The 27,134-nt window shown below is 41.6% G+C and overlaps 1 protein-coding gene across 3 annotated transcripts in view; it reads left to right on the forward strand.

Moving 5' to 3' along the window:
- The first annotated feature begins 1,036 nt into the window (after window positions 1–1,036).
- The window catches only part of TAF4 (TATA-box binding protein associated factor 4), a 67,171-nt gene continuing 41,073 nt past the window's right edge, over window positions 1,037–27,134 (forward strand). The window contains exons 1-2 of one of the 3 annotated variants that reach the window (XM_007059792.4): window positions 1,037–2,380; window positions 4,393–5,481. In XM_007059792.4, coding sequence (XP_007059854.1) covers window positions 2,062–2,380; window positions 4,393–5,481 — 1,408 coding nt within the window. In that variant the 5' untranslated portion in view covers window positions 1,037–2,061. The remainder of the gene's footprint in view (window positions 2,381–4,392; window positions 5,482–27,134) is intronic. The other 2 variants (XM_037915602.2, XR_005227851.2) reach the window with 2 other exon arrangements.

Here is a 27,134-nt window from a genome sequence, read left to right on the forward strand (position 1 = left end):
GCTACATGGATCACAGCAGATGTATAATACAGAAAGTAATGATACCCTAATACTGAGGGATTTATAAGTATACAATACTTTGTCTCTAGCCTATTTGAAGTAGAGAAGCCTTGGAGAACATTTGAGTGTCACTGACATGTCTCCATCTTTGCAGCCCATCGTGACTCATTAGGACACGAAGATCCACGCACTGATGAACTACACAGGATCTGAGTCCTATCCTACTGCAACACAAATTTCAACATTAAGTTCTAGCCACTCCAAGTGAACAACAAAACAGAGGTAAGGCAAACCTTGATCTGTAATATTTAAACAAGTTGTTACTCCCTTATCTTGCCTACGGTATACCTTTTTAATGAGTGGCAGCATAAAAGTGACTGGACACTATAGCAGGAATTTTATCTTGCACTTAATATTTGTTACTCTGGACAGTGAAGGTAGTGTTCAGTAAATAATTCATCACTGTTAAAGGACAGGCTACATTTTTACCTTCACTGAGCCTCCTTGCTTCTGATGATACACAATGTTCAAATGCAACTTCTAGTATCTCTGTAAGATTAGTGATCACTAAGAAGCATATCTACTACTATTCAGCACGGCTAAAGACTGCTGTCCCCTCAAGCACTTGTGGGAAGAGTTTATAAACTAAATGGGTACTATCCTCTGCAGTACAGTTCAAAATGGAACTTAAGTTCAATGCATTTCTCTGGCTGTAATTTGGAATAGCATTTAAAGTTTGATTGTCCCAACAGTGCATTCTTTGTGAAACTGTAGCTGCTCCGGATTCAGAGTTTCCTCTGAAAGGCTGCAGTTGTGGATAAGATGTTTAACAGCTGAGGTATTTGACTAAGCCCCCCCCCCCCCCCCCACTTTGCTGTCGAGCTTTCAGCACAGCCACCTCCCAGTTTCTTTTTCCAGGATTTAAATCCAAGCACCCCACTCCCTTCCCCCTGATATACGCATTCGCGGCGCTCATTTATTCTAGCCTGTCTGGTTGAAGGGACTGCCCACCCCGAGGCCCCCAGTCTGCTGAGTCAGTTTCCTAAATTCACTGTCAGGGAAGCGCGACAGCACCTTGCCGTTGCACATCGATTTGTGGCGCCCTCGCCTTCCTAAGACGCCCCTCTTCGCTGCGTCCCACTCCCAGCTCCGGGAGCGCAGCCGGCCCAGCCAGCGGGACAGTTAGCTGTGGCCGGGAGCCGACGCTCGCCAGCAGCCCCGGGAGGCGTTTGAAATCCGCGAGGGGAAAAGACAAGGGGTGGTTGGTTTCCTGTGGAGCCCAGGGGGGAAGCCGCCGCAGAGCCCCCCGCCTGCAGCCAGGCTCGCCCTCTCCCCAGGGCCGCTCCGCCGCGAGGGGAGGCAGGCGGCACAGGCGCGGGAAAGCGCCTGCCCCAGCTCAGAGGAGAGGGGCGCAGGGTCGCGGCTACCCGCCCTGCCCCCTCAGCGCCCGCCTGGGCGACGCTGCCTCTCCGGGGGCTCTTTGCCCCCGGCCCCCCCACGGCTGCTGCTCGCTGCCCCCTCCCGCGGCTGGGCGTGGGGCCTGAGGCCGCGTCTCCTCCCCCGCCCTCCCGGTGGATCAGTTACACGCAGCTGGCACAGGTGTGGGGCGCCCTTCAGACTCGCTCCAGCGACAAGGGCCAGACGCAGGGAGCAGCAGGGAAACATGCAGCCATCTTGGGCTCAGGCGGACAAAGAGCTGCCTTCTCCACCTCCCGTCCCCTCCCCGCGGGCGCCCCCCGTCTCCCCCCCGCGGCACGAACTAGCCTCGCCACGCTCCCTGGCCAGCCACCCCCCACCTTCTGCCCCCGCTGCTCCTGCAGCGTCGCGTCCGGGCCGCCGCAGCCCGACTCCCAACTAACACTCCGCAGCCATTTGCCCAGGCTTTTATAGGCGGCTGGCGTCCAATCATCAGCGAGCGGAATCCCTCTCCGGCCGGTGATGTGAGCCTAGGCCTGTGCGCCTGCGCAGTGAGAGGGCAGCGTGTGTGGGGGGGCGGGAGGGAGGAGTGAAAGGGGAGGAGGGGGAGGAGGGAGCAGCTCACAGGAACCCTCCAAAAAAAAGATGGCGGCGGGCTCGGATCTGCTGGATGAGGTTTTCCTGAACACGGAGGTGGATGAGAAGGTGGTGAGCGACCTGGTGGGCTCCCTGGAGTCCCAGCTGGCGGCCTCCGGTCATCACCACCAGCACCACAAGGCGCAGGAGCCCCTCAGGGCCGCTGGGGGGCTGCTGGGGAACCATGTTGTGAGCAGCAGTAGCAGCAGCAGCAGCCCTAGCCCTAGCCCTGGAGGAGTAGTAGTAGGAGGCAATGCTAATGTCCAAACAGAGAGCAGCAGCAGCAGCAGCAAGATGGGACTCAGTGCCCCAGAGATCACAAAAGCAGGTAACCTGGACAGGGGTGGGGGGCTCTCTGGGAAAGGGGCCTCCCCTCCCCCCACTCCCAAGCTCTGATTGCCTCCCTCCCTTACTGCTTTCCCCCCTTTTCCCTCTCTCCTCCTCCTTGTTGTTGTGGCAAGAACTGGAGTGCAAGGGTGATATAAATCATATTGGGGAGAGCCCCCCCCACACCAGGCCCTTTAGTATATGTCTGACTGTGCTCCTCTTCCCTCCCCTTGCTCCTGGGGTGTAGATGAGGTGTTTCTTGTCATATGGGGGTACTGCCCCCCATGATAGAGCCCTATACAGACACTGATGGGTTATCAGTCCCTCTTTTTCTTCCCTTGTTGTTGGAGTGTAAAGGGGTACTATTAATCATAAGGGTGGGGGGAAACCAGTGGGGGGTAACTATCCCTTTGATAATGGCTTTCCCCCAGTTTGTTTGAATGTTCCTCTGCCTTCCCTGTTACTGGTGTACATTGGATGGTGGGGTTTATTGGGGGGATTCCCACTTAATAATGCCTTCCAGTCTCTGAGTGCTCCTTCCCCTCCCCCTTCTCTGTTGCTCAAGTGCAAAGGGGTGTTATTAATCATGACACCCGTTTCCTGTATAGGAGGAAGTGAGGAGGGATTTCATGGGAAAGAAACCCCTAAAAATGCCTCCCTCCCATATCTGTCTGGATATTTCCCCTTGCCCGTCTTGTAACAGGAGCTTGGAGGGGGCATTCAACACCTTTCATTCCTCTTTCTCCCTCAAGGGGGTGTTGTGGCAATACAAGGCCCTAGTATTGGGAGGGGGGGGAGGGAATTCAGGGCACAACCCCTATCATCCTCCTTAGAAGGTCTTCTCCATATTGATCTGTGAATGTTTGCCCTCTTGATGGAGGAGCTGGGTTAAAAGGGAATTATGTTAATCATAATATTAGATCTCACTTTGAGAATGGGTGGGAGGTTGTTTTTAGGGAAGGGACAAATATCCTGATCTGCCCATTATCTATCTGTGGCTCTGTTCTCCCCCGGCCCCCCACTTTTCTCTGCTTCTTGTTGCTGAAATGTAAGAGGATGCTGACCTTAATAATAGCAGGTCTATAAGGAGAATCTTACAGGAGGGTCCTCTTAGCTACTGAGACACACATTATAAGGGTTATCTGTGACAGCTCCCTTCTCATTTCTCTCTCCTTAATTCAGGACCTGGACTGCCAAGGCTGGTGTTAATCATGATACCAGGCCTCGTTAAAGCAGGATGAGGAGGTCTCAGGGCAGGAGGCCACATTGTAGCTTCCTCAATGCCCAAGTCTGTTTTCTCATATTTTTCTTTATGGTTGTGGGAGCTTGAGGCACAGAATCACAACAGCAGGCCCCGGTATGGACGAAGTCCTCTTATGGCAACTTTTTCTTTGTCAGATTGACAGCTCTCATCCCCTACTTTTTACATTGTTGTTGTACTAGTTGAACTGCATGGTACTACTAGGTTCTACTATAGGAGATGAAAGGATTGGGGGTAGAGTGTGCAAGGTATAGAGGGTACAGGGAGAACTCTTTATTCATATCTTCCCCACTCTTTTTTTTTTCTTCCCTCCCCCGTCTAGTTGCAGGAACTGGAATGCAAAAGATGTTGTTGTTAAACATAATGTCAGGCCTGGAATGGGGGAGAGAAGGAAGTGTAGGGAAAAGAAGCACCTTAAACCCCCTTTATTGTCCAGATCTTATCTTGTTGTGTGTCTATCTTCCTTTTTTCTCTTGTTTTAGTGGGTTCAAGGGGGTGCTAAAATTAATATCACTGCTGCCAGGTGTCAGTATGGGGGATAAATGGGCCTCAGGGTAATCTCTCTACACAGAGGAAGAGGATTTGTATTTTCAACCCCTTTTTTCTTGTCTCATTGCAGGCAGTAGGGGGTGTGTGTATGTGGGGGGGGAGGGGGTGAAGAAGGATTTGGAGGGCGGAGGAGCACATTCCCTCTACATTTGTTTTCCCCTCCTGCACATTCTCTCCTTTGAACCTTGTTGTTGTTGTTTCAGGAGCTGGAGGAGTGCAAGGGGGCGTTATTAATCATAACACCAGGTCCCAGAGTTCAGCTCTGGATGGAGTCACTACAACCAGCACCACCACCACCACAGCAGCAGCAGGAGGATCTGAAGCTGCTGCTGCTCCAGGGACCCTCAGTCAGGGCAAATCAGTGGTTATCAGTACCATGGCAACTGCCTTATCCACCAGGAATGGCAAAATTGGGACCACAACGGTGCAAACTTTGAATGGGAGTAACGTGGTGATGAACTCTCATCATTCGGGAAGTGCTGCTTTCTCTGGGACTCCTGCAACTGCTAATCCTGCTGCTGCACCTGCTGTTGCCCCTCTAGTTAACAATGGACCTGGATCTGTGGGGAAAGGAAATACAGTTAATGCTGTTTTGCCATCAGCTTCTAACACTGTCATCCAGACTTCTTTCCTCAGCACTGCTGTGTCCTCTGCCTCATCCCCATCACCCACAGTAATCTCTTCGCAACCGCCACCAAGCATTGTAGGTGGGGGGCCTACTGTAGCACTGGTGAGGCCACCAATTCACACAGCAGGACCCACGGTTGCTGCAGCTGCTGCAGCCACCCAGAACGGGAGCAATACTGTGATCAATTCAGCCATTGGTGTGGGGAGTTTTCCTGCTGTTGCTGCAGTCACTGTGGGTTCTGGAGTTTCCCTCCAAACATCACTTGTGAACAGCCAGCCTGGTTCCAGTGTGCCGGCAGCACCCACCACACAGGTTATCAAATCAGAGTCTCCTAAAACTATAGGGCATGCAGTATCCCAGCAGCAGACACTAGTTGCTAGTGGCCAGCCCAGTACTACAGGGGGTAACATGATAATTGGGCAAACTATGCAAGCTGGGCTCTCCAATGTGGCCCCCAATCCCGGTGGGATACCTCCTGCAGCTCCTGGTACCCCTACAGGAATGGCTAAGGGCACTGCCAGTACAGTGGCACAAAGTCTGCCAAGGACTCCAACAGCAACTACAAGTGGTATCAGAGCAACTTTGACTCCTACAGTTTTAGCACCTCGTCTGCCTCAGGCACCTCAGAATCCAACTAATATTCAGAACTTTCAGTTACCACCAGGTAAGTAAAGACTAGAGATTTTTAATTTGTGGCTGTATATGTTGTTGAGAGGAAGATGAATGACTAATATATCTAGATTTAGTTGTAAATCATGGGGAAGCTCTTATTCCAGATATCACTTGTTTTTTGGACAGTGGCATAGGATTTTTCATGATTTTTATCCTGTTTCAGGTGACAAAGGCATGTTGACAGAATTATTTTAGAGATCTTACTATTGTTTAGATTTTCCTTTTTACTAAAGTGCAGGTGTGAACAAAGGTGCAAACCAACACAAATGCTATTGTAATGCACTGTGCAGTTTCATTTTCACATGATGCATTTTGACTTTAAAGCAGTTTTGTCAGTAATTCATATAATCTAGCATGCTGCTCGTTTCCCTGTCCCTGCATGCCCCCCTGTACCATACAAGGATCATTGCTTGGTAGTGCAGCAGCAGGTACAGCATAAGGAGAGAAGCTGCCTTCTTTTACCATAAATACATTAAAATAATATTAGAAATCTGAGTTATGCTTTCAAATTTGAAGCTCATGATGATCTTTTATCACTGGACTACAGTACAAAGGCAATCGTACTCTGTCCTTACCTTACCCTGTTGTGTGTAGGGTTGCAGCTCCTGTAGTAACTAACATCACAGCTTAGTCAGGGAACCAAGCCCTAGACCAGTAGGGAGTGAGTTAAAGGCAGAATAAAAAAAGCCTTCTGTTATGAGAACTGGTCTATGCTCTGTCAAATATTCTTGATTATTATTTTTTTTTTGTCATTTTGGTAGGTGATCTTACTATACAAAGAACAGCCAATTAAATTTTATTATTACTACCTAATGAAATCAATCGTGTGCATATGCAATTCATTTCAATAGGTCTTAGAGTAGTAAAAATGTTATCTGTTGAAACTACTACCCAACCTTAGACTGATGCATTATCCCATAAGATACCAGCAACCATATCTTACTGTACACTATATTTATGTATAATACTCCATTTACAATATGTGACACTGCATGGTTCTGTGAAGTCTGTCAAACATTCTGTATATTTAAATCACAATTGGGATATTAAAAATCTACTTTTTTTTCTTGCATAGAAAGATATTGCCTGGCAAGAATAATGCATATGCTGAAGTTTCAAAACTGTTTTTAAATTTATCAAAATTTTAATCTTGAAATCCCTGTTTTTAAGTTGGAGCCTGTTTAAAAAACAAAAAAACACTAAACTAAAAATGTCATACTTTCCAGGATTTTAAGATGTTCTCTTGCTCCAATATTAATCAAATTGCCCTTATGGTTTGCAGTTGATGTTAGTAAAATTTAGGTATATCGCTCCATAGTGGCAATATGGCAATACTACATAGTATAACTAATTATGGAAGATATTGACTGGACATGATCAGCCAGTTTCTAATAAAAATATTAGTGGTTTAAAAACGCTTTATTAACTTACTAAAATGTGCCCCGTTTACCAACAAGGGCCCCAATCATTAGGGCTTGAGCATGCATAATTTACTCCTATGCATGGTCCCAGTGAAATCAAAGTAGGGCTTTGCAGGATCTAACCTTTCATTTTTAGGACTAAGTCCTTTAAATTTAAAAAAGATCTAAAATTTCAAAAGAACTATATTTTTGGTCTGTGACTCCACATAGCATGCCTTTTTAAAACAGAAAAATATACATTTGCACTTGGAAACTGGCCCTGATTTGATTTTTTTTTTTTTTTTTTTAATTTTTTTTAAATGGTTGTGATATTAGAGACTATTGAGAGGTGAGGCAATTATATTTTTAGGTATAAAGTTTCAACAGAACTCAGCTCCCACTTAAGCACTTAAATGAAATGGCCACATTTTCACAAGAGCTCAGTGCTCAGCAGCTTCTATAGAGCACAGTGGGAGCTGCTAGATGCTGCTGCTGGATGCTGTTATGGATGCTGAAAATCTGGTTGCTGTTATGGATGCTGAGTACTTCAGAAAATCTAGCCCTAGATGTTTAGGCTTCTCCATCTCTTCCTCCATTTATACTTATAAGTGCCATTAACTTTAATGCGGTTTACATTCATGTATGAGGGGAGACTAGGCTACTATACAAAAACATAATGAATTAATTGAATTTCAAAGTACAACACAGTGATCAAATTTTCAAAGGAAGTTTTCCCCATCTCTAAAGTTGCACCAGCAAAGTTTGTACATCCAAGTTTTTGCATGTACAAAACCTCACATAAGTCTCTGCAAGCAATATTTGCATGTAAAAATTGGAGAGCTGTATGCTAATACAGTTTGCTCATGCAAATCTGAGGAATTTATGCATGATATAACTAGAGAACAAAAACTGCACGTGCAAACTGTGTGCACAGAGTAACAACAATTTAGCATCCACTTTTGAAAGAATTGCCTATTGTGTAGCACAGTGGCTCTCAACCTTTCCAGACTACTATACCCCTTTCAGGAGTCTTATTTGTTTTGCGTACCCCCTAGTTTCAACTCACTTAAACTATTTGCTTACAAAATCAGATACAAAAATACTAACATGTCACAGCACACTATGACTGAAAAATTGCTTCTTTTCTTCTTTTTACTATATAATTATAAAATCAATTGGAATATAAATATTGTACTTGCATTTCAGTGTATACTATATACAGCAATATAAACAAGTCATTGTATGAAATTTTAGTTTTTACTCACTTCACTAGTGCTTTTTACGTAGGCTTTTGTAAAACTAGGCAAATATGTAGATGAGTTGATGTACCCCCTGGAAGACCTCTACGTACCCCCGGGGCACACATACCCCTGGCTGAGAACCACTGGTATAGCATATGTTCCGTATTTATTTTCCAAACAAAAATAAACTAGTTGTTTAATTTCCAGGCTCCACCCCCACATGTCCAATTACTATTCCACATAAATGACACTGAATATAAAAATGTCAATATTTTTATTAACCTGCTGTCAAGTATCAGGAGGTAGCCCTGTTAGTCTGTATCCACAAAAACAACAAGGAGTCCGATGGCACCTTAAAGACTTTAAGGTGCCACCAGACTCCTTGTTGTTTTTATTAACCTGGGTTTTCACAAAGATTGTCTTTTTTTTAAAAAAAAAAAAAACACAAAGTGTTTTTGAGGTAGTCTACCTTTACCTTTTAAAACAGTTTAGTTGATTTCCACTTAAAATATATTGCTTTTAGAGTGTCACCTTAATGGTGTATGCTGCATCAATTTTTAGCTAGCTAGAATTTAAATGGCCAAATTAGAAATGTGTGAAAGCTGGGAGATTAATTGTTGTGGTGCTATTGGGTTCTGCCACATTCTTAATTGTTTTCCTCCTCCCCAAAGAAAAAAGGTTATCAACATTTGTTTTGGTTAATAATGGCTTCACTTCTGTTTTACCAAAATCTTAGGAGGGTGGGAGAAGTGTGTGTGTATCTGCACTTTGTCTTTTATCCAGCAGCCCAGATTTGGAACTTGTCGCCTGAACATTTGGAGCAGTGCTATAAAATTCCAAAAATTGCATAAAAGACCATCTTTTTGGCTTTAGCAGAGATGCTGGAAATACTCTTGAATTGACTTCAGCAAGGATGATTCTGTCAAATATGCAAGGAGTTTATTTAAAGATGACTTATTTTGATTTATAGTGCATTTTATGAAGTTATGTTAGGTTTTTAACTACTTGCATTGTTCTGAAGTAAATAGTGTGAGGAGATCTTTTATGCACTCATCTGGTAATAGCTGGGACAATTGATATTAAAATATCATGACATTTGGCAGTTGTTTCAGATGCACAGAAAAGTATCTTGGTTGCTCATAGATGGAACAGAAGTTTGCAAGTAGAAGAGAACTATGCAGCATACATGAGATAGTAAAAAGTGACCAGAAGTCATAATTGGCATCTGAATGTTTTTTTAATGATTTTCACACTTCTGTACATTTGATTTTTCCCCCCGAAAAAGTTAGTTTTTGGATTAGCAAAGCAGTATTTTCAATTGCAGTGATATATAACAGGTTCTCAAAACTAGCCACAACTGAAATCTGCAATCTACTTACCATAACTGTATTGTCAGCCTCGAGAATATAACAAAAAACAAAACAGGTTTCTCTGATCACAGGTATATTATACTGTTACTCTGTTTTGCTATTTTCTCATGAAAAGGCATTCTAATGAATTGTCTTAGGCTACGTCTACACTATGAGCTAGGGGGTGTGGTTCCCAGCTCTCACATACATACGCGCAGTAGCTCAGTGACAGCTAGCACTGGTGTAATAAATGGAAGTGTAGCTGTGGTAGCATGGGCAGTAGCAGCGATGGCACAGCTTAGCCATGCTGAGTATGTATTCATAGGGTTCAGACAGGTTTGTACACAGCACAGCTAAGCCATGCTCCTGCTGCCCATTCTACCATGGCTACGCTACTATTTATATTTGAGCTAGCTCTCATTGAGCTAGCATGAGTATGTCTAGATGAGCTGGGAATCACACCCTAGCTTGTAGTGTAGACCGAGCCTAAGAAGCCTGCTAAAAGGCATGCAGCATAGTGGAGGGGGAAAGTTCTATATGCATATATTGAATTAAACAGTACAGAGCTGGTAGATCCGGGGAGTTTTCCCCCTGTCTCCCCCCCAGCCTAGGCAAAAGTGAAATATAGAACCCCCTCCCTTTTTTTTTCTTTTGAGTAAGTTTTAGTACTTATGACAATTGCTGAGGACTTTCCTCCTTGTCCACAGAATAGTACAGCAAAATGTAGTGACCGTTAAAGCTTCCCTACACACGAATCTGGAGGGATCGCCTCTAGGTGATGGAGGAGGGGTAGATCATTCTCTGCCTGTTTAATCCTCTGTACTTCTGGCTGAGACTGCCAACAAGGATATCACAGTTGTCCACTAGTCACTGAACTGATGCCACAAATTGATTTTTATATGGGTCATAGAACAACCATCAGATGGTAATGGTAGAGGGTCTCTACTGCTTTACTCCTCCCCAGTATTTCCTAGCATCTGCTAGTAGTCGGGTGTGGGAAACGGGGACACAAGTGTATTGTATTCTAGCACCTAGCTTCTGGGTTTTTTGGGGTCCTCATACGCTATGAATAACTCCAGTGGCTGCCACCACTCATAGCTTTCCCAAGCAATAGCAGCATGAAACTGACGTGATTTGAAGAGTTTCATTGTTGTGGGGTTCTGAGCAGCAATAATAAAAATGACCAATGTTAATTTCATGCTGCTGCTGCTTGGTAGAACTATAGCTCCAGTGCTTCCACTGGCACCTATGTAATCTGTATACTGAAGAGGACAACATTATCCATTTATATTTGTCTCACATTTGGACGGTTTTCTTCACAACCATAGAGGCTGGATACTTAATTTGTTTTAAATGGAGGTTTAAATTCTATAGAAATGTATGGGTTTTGGCTCTGTCACTTGCTGGAGGAGGATTCTTACTCTTCTTGTTTTTTGTTTCGTTGTTTTTTCCAAACTCTGCTTATTGTGGTCCCATTTAGAAAAGTACTTTATGCCTCACCTTAAGCATATACTCAAGTCTCATTGACTTGAATGGTGATGCTTTCCTGAATTGGAGCCATTAAAAACAGTTTGCACACCTGTAGTGTGTATTTTTTTTTTTTTTTTTTTTTGGCAAACAGTCTTCTGTATATTTAAAAATCCAAACGGTGGTCACCAAAAATCAGCTGGGCACGCCACAATAATTAAGTCATAAAATTGGCATGAAGGCACAGAGATAGACTTTGGTCCCAATCCTGCAAACAGTTTATGTACATGTAATCGTACTCAGATGAATGGTCCCACTGACTTCAGTAAAGAGATGTATCTATTAATGCTTTTCCAGGATTGGCATCCTAGATTAGTAAGCATAAGAGGGTGGAAAGAAAAAAGGGAAAGCTAACAGATTTTGAATAAAACGGTCTAAACAGTTTTTTCCATTGTAAAACTCTGATATTTGTTATAGCTGAGCACATTGCTTTTTGGGTCCATTCTTTTTTTCAAGTAGGCATCTCTGAAATGCTTAATTGTATATTTAAGTTTCTGTGAATGTGAATACACATGTGAAAACTTAATGACTTTCAGGTGGAAAGATACATGCAAAGTATCTGAGGGAAGAATGCTAAATATTGAAATGTATCTCCAGTTCTAATTCCCACCAACTTGTGAGCAAGTCCAAATGTTTCCACCTGCTTGCAGCTTTTGTCTACTACACTACAGCCTACCAGTGTTATGCCTGCTAACTGTTAGCATGGCCAAATTTTGTGTGTGTGTGTGGGTTTTTTTTTTTTTTAAAAAAGGTGTCTAACAAGTAAGGATAATAGCAGCTTACTGTAGTACTTTTCACTTTCAAAGCATATTACAAATGTTAATCCTTTCACAACCCCTGTGTGGTTGGAAAGTAAGTGTATTACCTCAACTTGAAAGCTGGGGAAACTGAGGGAGGAAAGTTGTGACTTTCCCATGGCTGGGGGTGGGAGCGGGGGCCGGCGATGTCAATGTCAAAGCCAAAATTAAAACTTGGAAGTTCTGTGCTCAGATCACTGGATGATATCTGTTTCCAAAAGAGAAAATTTTGGATTTCCTCTGTTCTACATTTAAAAGGGTTGGGGGAAAACTGCTCAAATTATTTTCTCAGCAAAAGGAACATTCTGCTTGATTTGAAATGCCTTTTTATATGTAGATCCATCAGGTTTACCATATATTTCAAGACTAAGGGGGGGAAAAAATTTATAGACTAGTTAAAATTTGAAAAATTTTATAGACTAGTTAAAATTTGAAAAATTTTATAGACTTGTTAAAATATGATAAAACATAATAAAATTATGATAACCTTAAGTTTTGCCCAATAAGAACTTAAGGTTGACAGGGTGATTATTTATTTATTATTTATTTTAAAACAGCATATGATGAGGCAGAGCAATAAATTGTTTTACATGGCCAGTAAAATACAAATTGACGCTTTCAGTGACCAGGCTTTATAGGGAGTATAATTATGATTCTTCAAAACTCACTTGTTGAAAGCATTTTGTTATCTTGAGCTGTATACAGTTCCATTTTAGGGTTAGAGTAGTTATGCAAAAATTTGTATTCATGCCAGTCTTCATAACAAATTCAGATTCTTTTTTTTTTTTTAAACATGCTTAATTTTGGTTGAGGTTTGGTGTTTTGGGGATTACTTACCCCTTCAGTTTAAGGGCCATGCAGATGCCTATGATCAAGGCAGTGGCCCAAGAGCTGTGGATATGGGTTAGTTGCTGCTTCTGAGGTATTCTGCACACCACTGCTAGTACAGGAACTGTCCAACACAGTGTGTTTACTCAATGAGTCACCATAATTTTCTATTTCCATGAATCTAAGTGGGCCACTTCTGAAAGGCACTGAAATTATTTTGGCCTGGGGACCAAAATTTTGGATGCTTCTCTCAACTTAAGTTCACAACTTAGCTGCAGTACTCTATTTTAGCTAAGCTGGCAATGGAAAATGTAAATGTCAGCACTTCATATTAATCAGAAAAAATGTGCATTGGTCAACCAACATGGTGATAAGACAAGTCAGTTATTACAAAATACCCTTGAGATTGCTTTGATTTTTTGAGTATTTTGATCACCTTCAGTTCTAATTACCGAAAAGTGCTGCTTTCGATGCTTGTAAATAAAATTTTAAAGGAGGTTTTTTTTGGTTGCATGGGCTATATATAGAATTCATTTCAAATAAAGACCCAGAATGCCTCTTTACACTACTTGAAGTTTTTATTAAAAATATTTTAATGTGAAAAGAGGTTAGTTTAAAATACTCTTGGCAGTGTTAGTCACCGGGGGTCAAACTCAGCCTTGGCTGGGTGGGCATATCTCTATTTGCCCATGTCTGAATTTGATCAATATTGTTTGATATTGAGACACTCAGTTACAAAATTATTTGTCAGTCATGCTAATTATTTTTTCAAGAACAAAATGTAAACTAACTGAAGATATAACATTCTGGAAACAGTTGGTCACTTGAAAATAAATATAGGAAAACATTTTTTTACTACTGACCTTAGTAGTGGAGAAAATATCTTTTGACAGTCTTTAAGTGAGCTAAAACACCTGATATTATCAACTGTATGGTCAGGTGTACCCCTGCTCCTGATGGAACCTCTGCGGTGTCAATAGTGTTTACCTGTGGCCACATGTGTACCCTTGTGCCAAGTCACTTGTGCAATGAGGACCTCAGTGAACACTGGTGAAATGAGGATGCAGTTGAAATAGCCTCCCTTCTTCTGAATGATTTCCTTCCCTGATGCATGTCTTAAATCAAAACTAGGAATCCATTCTAATATCTGACCTAACTTCCCTCTAAGCTGTGTGGCTGCACAGCTGCCTATTAGGCCCCGCTCAAGGCTGTAGTGGGGAGAGATGCCTCTCCCCCAGCACAGACCTGCCGCGGTGGGGAGAGGTGCCTGCATGGACTAGCCCCGGACTTGGTGTGGCTGAGGGAGAGGAGCCCAGCTCCCTTGGCCCAGCCCAGCTCTGCTGGAGCTTTCGCAGCGGGGAAGAGGTGCCTCTCCCCCAGTCCCAAGCTACTGCAGCGCGAGAGGGCTGGGGAGAGTCATCTCTTCCCACCGGAGCAGCCTGCACCCCAAACCCCTCATCCCCGGTCCCACTCCAGAGTCTGCACCTCCCATACCCCAACCCTCTGCCCCAGCCTTGAGCCCCCTCCCACACTCCGAACGCCTCAGCCCCACCCTCACCACATGAATTTTGTTATGTGCACCAATATGAGGGTGATGTGTCACATAACAAAATTCATTCTGCACATGGGTGTGTAAAATTAGAGGGAATACTGTATCTGACCCCTGTTACTGAACCTTTAGAGTGCTAATGCTCTACATGATATGTACATGGGTTTAATTAAATTTTTTTTAAACTGATTTAGATCTTGTCTAAATATCAAAAGTTGTACTTTATACCAGTACAGTAAAGTAGTACAGCCTCCCTAATGAGGGGCACTGTAAACCTAATTCCCGTAAGGGAACGTGACGGGACCTATTATCTATACTATTGGTAAGATACATTTTATGGTATAACTATATCCACAGTAGGGATTGTACCAGTATAACTATTCTTGTTTTTATTTATTTATTTTTTAAATCACACACTTAAATAGTTTGATTATACCAGTATGAAAACTCTGCAAACCAGGCTTTAGCAAAATCAGTGCAAGATGCTGTGTGGACATATTTATTTTGGTTAAGACTTAACCTACACTGGAATAAATTGAAATAACTGTTCACACAGCCTTTCACACTGGTTTAACTAAATATGTTTAAAATGACACACTTAGCTAAACTGGTAAAACTTTCTCATGTGTATACAAACTCTTTCTTTGACTAGCTCTATATGCTAAATATTTTTTTACTGGAAAATACTAATTGATTTGAACTCAGATGGGATTGAAACATATAGGTCCCAATCCTGCAAAGAGATTTGCACAGAATGCTCCCTGTACTCTCCCACAGCCCCTCTGAAGGCAGTGTACAAATATAGAGTAAAAGACTGTTCCTGCCTATGTAATGCTGTCAGGTTAAAATCATAATTTTAAAAGATCAGCCTCCTTATCTGTATTACAGATGACTAGTAGATTATTTACATTTGAATGTAAAGGGTGACTTTCCTTTTTTATTATTAATTTATTGGATTTTGATCATCTTGGGCAAACAAGTCAGTGTCACTTTTTGTTTCTGTTCTTTCACTTTCTGGTAAGCTGGCATTAGCATAGCTCTGCAATAGGTTAACGCTGTAGGGAGGTGTTCAAATAAAGTTCTTCTGGGCAGAGACGGTATTTACTCTTTGTGCAGTATCTAGCACAATGAGGCTGGGATCCTGATTTGGGTCTTTATGTAGTTCTGAACCACAAGTAAATCCAAGCAAATAACCAAAGGTAGAAAATTATATCAGTGACACTGGGTAATTTTTTCAAATAAAGAACCAAAAATGTATATTTTGAACCTCATCTACCTGGCAATCTCCCTTTTAACTCTACAGCATTGGTTCTTGACAAAGTGTTGCTGAGAAACATTTTCAGTGTTACATTGTACCGAACAAAACAAGCTCTCTCTTGAATTTGTATTATGTAAGAAGTTTGTATCATTTTAAAACACTGTCATGCTTTGTATGGAAGAGTTCATATGGATTCATAGATATAACGCTGTCCTCGGGAGCGAAAAAATCTTACCGCGTTTATAGGTGAAACCGCGTTATATCGAACGTGCTTTGGCCTCGAGCATTTCCGTTAATAGTCACTTCCCGCTCCCTGACTGACCCCTCAGAACCCCTGACCCATCCAACCCCCCCCCCCCCCCCCCGCCGCTCCCTGTCCCCTGACTGCCCCGACCCCTATCTACACCCCCGCCCCCTGACAGGCCCCCTGGGACTCCCACGCCCTATACAATGTCCCTGTCCCCTGACCACCCCCCGAGACCCTCTGCCCCTTATCCAACCCCTCAGCCACGGCCCGGCACCCTTAACATGCAGCTTAGAGCAGCGTCTCGGAGCCTGACATGCTGATCTGCCGAAGTGCGCAGCTCTGCCCCCCAGAGCGCTGCTTTACCACATTATATCCAAATTCTTGTTATATTGGGTCATGTTATATCGGGGTAGATGTGTAGTTTATTCTTCTAGTAAGAGCAGTCTATATAACTTTTAAACATTACTGTCCTAATATACGCCCTTGTGAGTGGCTGAATTATGAAACACATAGCATCAGTTTATTATATAGAATTAAAAGTATGCTAGGTACTGTACAGACAGCTAAAATAATATTATCCTTGTCCCATAGTGCAATGTTTCCTAAATGGTGGGACCTGACCTACCAGTGGGTCGTAGGAAGGTTCTAGGTGGGTTGCCATGTGCAGGGCTGGATTAACCTATCACTAGGCCCTAGGCAAACATCCACTTCTCTTGACTCAGTGCAGAGATGAGGCCTGGAAAGGTGATTGGGGATTGGGGTGGAGTGGTTGGAGAGCAAGCTTACCCCACAGCAGCAGCTTCAGTGCCATTGGGCACTCTGGACGTTGAGATCTGTGGTACAGAGTTGCATAACCAGTCAGGTTTGTCCTGGCTGTCCCTCTATCACACAGAGATGACCTCATATGCCCAGGAATAGGCAGCCAGCCTCATGGAACGGGAGCCATCGCTGCAGGTTGAGTGCAGGGTGGGCTCCCTCTTTGCCCCCACCCTGCCCTGGGGGCCTTTCCTTTACACTGGGCTGGGATTAGGGTTTTGGTTCTGGGGTGAAAGGTGCACATATGTAATGGTGGGTTGCAAAAAGAGAGAATGCAGTTGGTGGGTCACCTTAGTAAAATGTTTGGGAATCACAGCCATAGGGCATACCCTCTAAATATCAGTGTAGAAAGAAAGGCTAGGTGATGGGACACAAACAAAAAGCAGGTTTCAGAGTAGCAGCCATGTTAGTCTCTAAGGTGTCACAACAAAAAGCAGATGACTGAACAACAACATTTAACATTTGAAAAGTAACTATTAATAATCCAGTGTATGTATTTCCATGAAGAAAAGCTAGGACCGGTAAACCTCTTAGAGGAAATATATTTTCAGGGAGGACTTGAAAGAAATGAGGGTGGGTCATGGTGGACGTGGTCAGGGAGGGGGTTCCAGTCATAAGGAGCAGCATGGAACAAATCGCAGTGACGGGGAGAGGAAAATCTAAAGAGGGTGATTAGTAGAGTGTTTTAGAAAAAAGGATGAAGTGATAGAAATAAAACCCCAGAGGAAGGAGAAGTTGCGCAGCACATTGTAGAAGTACTAGGAGCTCAAATTTGGTGCAGTGGTGGATACTTTCTAATAAAGATATACACTGACACACACGCAGGTCCTAGCACAGGGAACCAAAAAGGGATCCTATCCATGCAATATGTGTCATTCTCAAGTATTTTGTCTTGTTCCTCTCTTTCTAGTACGCCAGCTACTTCTCTTTTTCCACGGTCCCTTCTAAAAAAGAGAAAAAACTAAGTCTTGTTACTTGTTATCCCACATTGTTCCCTTGTTAAATCTAGGTTTAAAAAAAACCTTTTAAGGTTTCTTAACTGATGAGTTGTTAGAATGAGAAACATATTTACAGAAGTGGAGAGAAGATTTTACGTTTTTGGTGAGGGTTTTTTTTCCTTTATTAAAATTAGTGCTGTTTGAAAAAGAGATGGTACTGAATAATGTTGCTGTTAATGAAAAAGACATGTTTGTATCATGTCCATGTGCTAGTTTAATTTTACTTCTAATTGCAGAGGGCCTTTCGGTTTCTCTTGTGTCTGAACTTCCAGGAGCAGTATAGTGCTGTAAATCTCTAAAATAGGAAATTCTGTGCCTACCTAGGGAACTCGAGGTGGGAAAAAAACCGCAGTGATGCCACCACTGGTTCAGCTATATATTTAATTGGCACGGTGGTAAAAGTGCCACAAGTCAGAGGAATCTTTCTGCATCATGGCTCCTGCCACTGCAACAGAACAAGTAGCACTAGTGGAAATTTTTCCGAAGACTCTCTAATGTAGACAAGACTTTAGCATGGAATGAAAACTAGCTGGTTTGCAAAACCACAAGTGCAATTTAACATATTAAAAAATTGGTGACCCACTTGTGAATTTAATTCTTCCTTCCTGAAAAAAAATTAGATTCATATACCACTGGGCCATATTCCCTCATGTAACTCTTTTGAAGTTAGTGGCATTACACCAGGGATAAATTTAATCCACTTTGTTTATTGAGATCAAAATTATTGAAGAAAAATTTGGTTTACTTCTTAATATTGGTTTGCCTTCTAAGTTCTTGCCTTCTTGGACTTTGCTAATAATGTACAACTAGGCCACGTTAAGCATGAAAAACCTGCTCTGTGAATTTCAGACTAAAACCAAACCTGCATCAGTTTGTTTATAGCTTAACAGAAAGGTGTTTGGTGTTTTGGCTCTTCACACACAGACTTGAAAGCGTGTTTACACCTTTGCAGGTAACATAGCTTTCTAGAGAGCTAGACTTTCTAGCTGACTGCAGTTGGGGCATTTGTTACTTTATTATTTAATTTGCAATGGCTACCAACACTGCTCCCACATCTTAAAAGACTTTTTTCAAATGAGTCCACCATCCAGTGTGGTCATTTTTTGGCACTTTGGCATTGACATTTGCTTTAACTGTTAATTCTTAAAATATTTTCATTAGCAGTTCATACTTGCTTCACCTGTTGAGTTGGTAAGCAATATAGTAATTTAAGCTGTATGGCTGCAATAAAGTTCTTGTGTAGGGTTAGTGAGAAAAAGCCTTTGGTATGAAATTAGTCTTACCTTTGTATATTGAGCAATTAGGAAAAATACACTTATGAAAATTACTTTTGCATTATCCAAACTTGTCTGTATTTAATTTACAAAAATTAGACCATGAGTGAACTATAGTTGGGGCCCTATGTAATCTCTCATTCTGTGGCCATAGAACTTGCCACAGAAGTCATTCTAATGCCACAGAATTGTGCACCAGAATCCCAGCTTTCATTTTTAAAGAGCAGTGTTTCTAACCTTCACAGTTGTGAAATCTAAACTGAGTGTAAACTGATGTGGTTGTATCTTCCTGGGTTTGCATAGCACCTGAAACAGTAGTTCGTAGGGGTGTGAACGGCCCCATTCATTTGTCAGTCAGTCTCTAGTTTGCCATAGATTTTTTCCATTTTGCTGTAGCCGGACACCTGGTATCCTGTTTTTATATATATTTTTCGGTGTCACTATCTTTCTGGGACCAGCTTGCAGCTTCCTTTTGCTTTCCAGGTTTCCCCACGAGAGGGAGTTAGATTCTAGTACATGCTCACTGCACTGTTTTATGTAACCAGGCAGAAAGAGGTTAAGGGGAGCTGGGCTGCCTGGAAAATAGCTGAATAGTCAAGGCTTAGGGACTGGGGAGATAAGCTGCAGAAGTCAGCTATGAGTTTCCTCATTCCCTGGGGGATAGGGAGAGAAGCCAGGCTGTTTGGAGAGCATAATGGAAAAACATATCCTCAGAAATCACTGTTGAAAATTTTTTTTATAACAATGAATATTTTTTCAATTATGAGCCACAGTTGTGTATGTTTGCATGGGTTGGGGGTATTTTGAGCAGTACGATAGATTAATACTGCAGCATAATTTAGGGGTTGTTGAAAAATTTGGTCCATTGTGCCATACATGGAGTGCCTCAACCTATGAAGCGTTTTCAAGTTCTTCCCAAGCTACTTCAACATGCCCACTGTAGTTCAGTTGCCATTTTATGCCAATGTGATGGCAAACTAGGTCCTGAAGGGTCCTTGAAAGCCTCTCATTGATCTGCTAAGTTAGAAAATTCATTCTTAAAGAGCAAGACCTTATTTATCCAAGCAATTCAAGAGGAAGTTCAATCACAGAGCAAAAGACACGTTCAACTGGAGATTGGGAACTTGACCAGAAAATGTTCATTCATGTATCAAAGATGTATGGTTCCTTCCACAATGCTTCCCAGGGTCACTTGGCCTGAGGCTATTGTAGAGCCAAATGTGGAGAACAAATATTGTATCTTGTGGTCTCTCCCTCCCATGCCCCCCCCCGCCCCAAAAAAAAAAAAAAAAAAAAAAAAGTCTATGGACTTTGTCTTCCAGCAAGAGTAGCTTGGAAAATCAAGGAAGACAAGACCATAGTCCCCAGTTCCCTCATTTGCTGATTGTGTCAATCTATGGCCCATGGCCACTTGCTGCTTATAAGGATCTGCTGAAGGAAAAGCTCACTTGTTCCATGCCTCCAGAAGCTCAACTTGTTGGCCTAGAACTTGAGGCAAAGGCTCCAAGAGCATGGTTACTCATGAGAGCCAACTGACTTTTATCCTTCCTGGATTTCAGAAATAGTAGTACCAGAGTAATTTTTCTGTGTGGTGGTGGTGCAGTAGGGACGAACAAATTATTTTGTAGACCTCCATGTCAAATATAGAACATGCTCTTTTCATGTTTAGAAAACAGTTGTCTCAGCTGTTTTCAAGTTCCTGTGCACAGTCTTGGATGCATCAAATTAAGTGACATCTTTGCTGTTTATCCTTGTATTTCATGAATTCTTTACAGAAGTAACCAGGCATTGCTCCTTTCAATACTCATCAGATGACTAAGAAAACAAACCAATGGAATCTTAACTTGGTCCTCTGAGACCTGATGAAATCTCCTTTTTAGCCACTTTGCACAAGTGTCAGACCATTTCTGAACTCTGAAAGTAACTTCTTATTTTGACTGGAGCTGTGTGAAGTGGGGACAAGACCCTCCCCATTAAACGTCATGAAAACTTCGTTACTGTTTTTGCACCCCATAAATTTTGGAAGACTCCATGCTTTTTTGCAGCAAAGCACACAGGACTTTGAAGTCCTTTGCCCAAAATTTCAACCAGGGGACTAGTGTAAATTCTACAAAAGTCTTAATTTTTTTAAAAGGAGAATCCTCCTCTGTGGAAGACATATAGCCCTAAAGGAGTGATAGGACTGGCACATTAAGTGTATTGTGTATGAATAGTTATTTTAACATTAAACTGCCCCATTCCATTTGACTCCTTTGCAGGACCCTGATCTAATTCCAGGTACTTGTTAGCTTTACTCCGATGTGTGTAGCTGGATAGGTTTCATGGCAGGAGAATATAATTTGTAGACTATATGTTTAACTAATTCAGTGGTGTTTTTTTTGCAGTAACAGTCTACTGGTCAGATGTTTATTTTGTGAGGCTTTGGTAATATAAAGGATACAGTTTTATGTCATAATTAGTGCTTGAGAGCAAGACTTTCTTTTTTAATATGAAATTTTTGTGGGTTCTCTACACTATCTTCTGACTTTTTTTTAAGATCGGCTGGAGATGTAGCTTTAAAAACTATTTTTTTTCCCTGTCTGTTCCTCTGTGAATATAAATCAAAGGCAGTTATTCATTTAAGATGTTTTAACAGTCATGGTACTCTTCCATTTTAAAATAGAAATGTAGGGCTGGAAGGGGCCTCAAAGGTCAATGCATCCAGCTCCCTGCACTGAGGCAGGATAAAGTTAAACCTAAGCTATCCCTGACAGGTGTTTGTCAAACCCGTTCTTAAAGTCCTCCAATGGTGGGAGTTTTACAGACTTGCTTGGAAGCCTATTCTAGAGTTAACTACCTTTATAGTTAGAAAGATTTCCTAATATCTAACTTCACTCTCCTTTACAGCAGATCAAACCCATCACCTCCTGTCCTACCTTTGGTTGACATGGAGAACAATTGATCCCTGTCCTCTTTTTATAACAACCCTTTACATATTTGAAGACTATTATCAGGTCCCCCACCTCAGTCTTCTTTTCTCAAGACTACACATGCACAGTTTTTTAACCTTTTCTCATAGGTCAAGTTTTCTAAACCTTTTATCACTTTTGTAGCTGTCCACTGGACTCTCTAATTTTTCCACATCTTTCCTAAAGGGTGGTGCCCACAATTGGACACACTGTCCAGCTGAGGCTTCACCAGTACTGAGTTATCTCCTGTGTCTTACAACACTCCTGTTAATACGCCACAGAATGCCATTAGCCTTTTTCACAACTGCATAACATTATTGGCTCATTCAATTTGTGATCCATTATAACTCCTAGATCGTCTTCAGCAATACTTTCATGTGGCCGGTTATTCCTCATTTTATAGTTATGCATTTGATTTTTTTACTTCCTAAGTGTAGTACTTTCACTTGTCCCGGTTGAATTTCATTTTGTTGAATTCAGTCTAATTCTCCTTATTTGTCAAGGTCATTTTGAATTCTAATCTTGTCCTCCAAAGTGCTTGTAACCCCTCCCAGCTTGGTGGTCTCCAAGTTTTAAAAGCATATTCTCCACTCAATTCTCAAGTCATTAATCAACATTACTGAATAGTACCAGTCTCAGGATTGACCCATGTGGGATCCCACTAGATATGCCCTCCCAATCTGACAGCAAGCCATTGATTAACTATTCTTTTGAGTATGGTCTTTCAACTAGTAATGCACCAACCTTATAGTAATTTCATCCAGGTTGTTTGAGAATGTCATGTGGGATTGTCAAGTCTTACTAAAAATCAGGATATCATGTCTGCTGCTGCTTCCCCCACTTTCCATTAGGTCAATAACCATGTCAAGAAGGAAATTAGGTTTACATGGAATGATTTGTTCTTTGCAAATCAATGCTGGCTGCCCCTTATAACCCTATGATCCTCAAGGTGCTTACAAATTTATTGTGTAATAATTTGTTCCAGTATCTTTCCAGGTGTTGAAATTAGACTGAGTGGTCTGTAATTCCCTGGGTCCTCTTTATTTCCCTTTTTAAAAATAGGTACTATGTTTTCCCTTCTCCAGTCGTCTGGGACCTCACCCATTCTCCAAGAGTTCTTGCAGGTGGCTGCTAAGCATTCCAAGATTGTTTCAGCTAGCTCTAAGTATTCTAGGATTAATTTCATCTGACTCTGATGACTTGAATTCATCTACCTTATCTAAATATTCTTTAATCTGTTCTTTCCCTATTGTGGCTTGAGTTCCTTGCCTCTTGTTAATGTTAATTGTGTTGAGTATGTGGCCACCATTAACCTTTTTAGTACAGACTGAAGCAAAATAGTCAAACTCTTTAGCTTTCTTAACGTCATTGGTTATTAGTTCTTCCCCCCCACTAAATATAGGGACGTACACTTTCCTTCATCTTTCTCTTGTACCTGTTTATTTAATGTGTGCATAGTCATCTGGCCAAGTGATGGCAGTTCTTCTAGGCCACGAGTGAACCTAGTCTTCTACCTAAGGTATCTAAAGAACCTCTTATAGCCTCTTAGGCTAAGGCACAAAATGAGTTATGGCTAGCAAGGGACCTTTCTGATTTTGTCAGTAATGCCAATAAGGGTGGTGGTTATAATATCAGGATACTAGAAAGTTGTCGTCCTTGCTCCTTAATGTTATGGATTTCAGAGTTGGATCGAGTCCATCTGATTAGTATAAATACTGTTATAAATGGTTTGGTGTCTCTTGTTGAAAAGAATCCCAAGCACCTTACAAACTGTAGGCTCAGTCCTTTTTGGAGAGCCCAAAATACCTATTGACCTTAGTGTGTGTGGGAGGGTTCTTGTTTATGGAAATCCACTGCTTTATCAGGCTTGGAAAACTGTTGGGTTCCAAGTGTTGTGGGCAGAGCGGCAGGTTAGCCTTGTACCTTGTTTGACAGTGCTCTCTAGTAGTGTACCTACTGAACTGCTATCATATTTCTGATTTTCTGCCTCTATGATCAGAAGCAGAGATTCCTCTGAACTTCCCTCAGGCTTCTTCCGTACAAGACAGACTTTCTTTTTTTTTTTTTCTTCCTCCGACTAGGTTGGCTTATCTCTGATAGGAGGACAGTCTTTACACATGCACCTAGGACAGGGTTTGGGATTAGGCCCCTGATCAACACTGGCAGTGGGTAAATTGTTCCAACAGCAACTTCTAAGGGCACACCTACTGTGTACAACTTAGCTTGTCATACAATATAGGTGCCTGGCTTTTTGACAAATGTTGAGCCAAGGTCTTGAACAAAAAAAGCTCAGCGGGGGAAAAAGATGCAAACAAACATCATGGCCACCAACACAGGCTGGTCAGTCATATGGTGAAGAAAGGAGGGTTCTGTGGGACAACCTGGATTGCCCCAGTGGCAGGCCCCTACTGCCCCTGCCACTGTTTCTCTGGGAAGCTCTCTATTAACTCTGTCCTTTCTCTGATTCACTACATTGAATGTTCATCCCTTGTGCAACTCTATGCAGTTCTGTCAAGTCATGCTATAGAAGAGAACTTAGTGAAACACCTTGGCTTTGCAAGTAAAAATTGGACACCACGCCATTATTGGCTCAAGTTAATTCAGTCATTCTTCAGCCTGTCATTTCTCAACTTACACTCCCCCCCCTGTAACTTATTTCTGGCCTTCTCCATTAATTTATTCATTTAGGGATGTGTTCATCTCAGTTCCTGAACATTATGGATTGATGATGACTTTGTTTATATTCCTTGTGTAATTCAGAATGCTGCTGTTCCCTACCTCTGCTTTGTTCTCACATGCATATGGCTTTTAGCCCTTTGTGGTGATTGCTTATAAAGTAGTTTTTCTTAAACCTGGTCTACACTTAAAAATTAGACCGAACAGCTATGTCACTCAGGGTGTGAAAAATTTTGCGCCCTGGGCACTGTAGTTAGATCGACTTAACCTCAAATATAGATGGCATTCTTTTGTTGACATAGTTGTCTCTGACAGGAGGTATGGATTAACTACATTGATGGATTAACTACATCCTTCCGTTGATGTTGATTGGAAGCACATACACTATGGTACTACAGTGGCACAGCTGCAGCGATGTAGTGTAGACTTGTCCGTAGTTCAGACTAACGGGCTCTGTGTAGACTAGAAAAAGTTGGGTTTTTTTCCAATTAAGTTTGCTCTGTTGAGCCAGTTTAACTTGATTGAAAACCCCATGCTACACTTATGTAGACAATTTTACACCTTCAGCTTGATTTTTAGCAAGTTATAATAACTAGGGTCCTGTTTTGATGAGTTAAGCTAGTTCAATTGAAAAAAAAACAAAACCCACACTTTTCTCTTAGCCTAGACTCCATATCAACGTAAGGTATGCTAGCATTGTATTACTGATCAACTTTATTTGGAGGCTAAGATTTCCACACTAAAAGTTCTTTCTTTGAAACATCTTTGAATAATTTTGTACATCTTCTTCATAAATTATCAAAATACTAACAATTTTTAATTTGAGCAATTTCAGGCACTTAAATTTTAGTATAGGATTGTAGCAAGGTTACAACCTGATTAATCCTACGGTATTTTTCTAGTCTTATGTTGACACTGGCTGTTTCTGTAATTTATTAATATTAACATTATTAATTTTTATAGCACCATAGGTGAACAGGACAATTTATAAATAATCCTGTTATAACCCAAATACAAGGAGGATTAATACCACAGTATGTCTCTCTCCAGAGTAACTATCTACCAACTAGATCAACAGACTAACTTTAGATCAGTAAGTTTATTTGAATTACTTTAAAAAGATAAACTATATTAAACTAATACAAAAACTATATTAAAATAATTTATATTGTTACTTAAACAAACCCTTTGAATTTGCAGTTGAGGATCAAGCTTTCAATAGCCAGGTAGGGTGGAATGTAACAGAAGAGGTAGTGCTTCTCCATTTTTCAGGTTCAAGGTTTTAATTGCCAAATGTGAATTTCTAGCCTTTTGTACAAATTGTGCCTAAAATTTATTTTTGCCTCCATCATTCCAGAGGTCAAACTTTCTTGGTATGTATTCTATTGCCTGTTTGCAGTATGTTTCACAACTGCAAGTTTCAGGCAGTTAGTGTAGTTATTCTATATAATGCGTATGCATGTTCCAATTCTGCTTGTTAGCTCTCAGAACAAGGAATTATACTTTAATGGGCTTGATCTTCAGGTGGACCACAGCTCCATTTGGTGTCTGTTTCTCCCTCCCTTCTTTCACCCAGCTCCAGTCCTGTGAGTGTGAAGTAGAGGAGGCTTAAGGTGGTTCTGACTTAGGTTGACAGTAGGGCTGTCGATTAATCGCAGCTAATTCACGGGATTAACGATTAAAAAAAATAATAGCGATTAAAAAAATGAATTGCAGTTTTAATAGAATACCAATTGAAATGTATTAGATATTTTTGGATATTTTTCTACATTTTCAAATATATTGATTTAAATTACAACACAGAATACAAAGTGTACACTGCTCACTTTATATTATTTTTGATTACAAATATTTGCACTGTAAAAATGATAAACAAAATAGTATTTTTCAGTTCACCTCACACAAGTACTGTAGTTCTCAAACTGTTGTACTGGCAACCTCTTTCACATAGCAAGCCTCTGAGTGTGACCATCCCCCCTTATAAATTAAAAACACTTGCTTATATATTTAACACCATTATAAATGCTGGAGGCAAAGCATAGTTTGGGTTGGAGTCAGACAGCTCGTGACCCCCTATTTAATAACCTTGCAACCCCTGAGGGGTCCCGACCCCCAGTTTGAGAACTCCTGCTGTAATGCAATTTACAAATGTAGATTTTTTTCATTACATAAGTGCATTCAAAAACAAAACAACGTAAAACTTCAGAGCCTACAAGTCCACTCAGTCCTACTTCTTGTTCAGCCAATCACTAAGACAGACAAGTTTGTTTACATTTATGGGAGATGATGTTGCCCACTTCTTATTTACAACGTCGCCAGACAGTGACAAGAGGTGTTCGGATGGAACTTTGTCAAATAAATACCTTGCAATGCTGGCTACAAGATATGCTAAACGTTCATATGCCCCTTCATGCTTCGGCCACCATTCCAGATGACGTGCTGTTGACGCTTGTTAAAAAAATAATGCGTTAATTAAATTTCTGATTTAACTCCTTGGGGGAGAATTGTATGTCTCCAGCTCTGTTTTACCCACATTCTGCCATGTATTTCATGATCTAGTAGTTTCAGATGATGACTTGGCACATGTTGTTCATTTTAAGAACACTTTCACTGCAGATTTGACAAAATGCAAAGAAGGTACCAATGTGAGATTTCTAAAGATAGCTACAGCACTCAACCCAGGGTTTAAGAATCTGAAGTGCCTTCCCAAATTTGAGGGACCAGGTGTGGAGCATGC

This window comes from Chelonia mydas, chromosome 13 (genome assembly GCF_015237465.2).
Source record: "Chelonia mydas isolate rCheMyd1 chromosome 13, rCheMyd1.pri.v2, whole genome shotgun sequence".
NCBI lineage: Eukaryota > Metazoa > Chordata > Testudines > Cheloniidae > Chelonia > Chelonia mydas.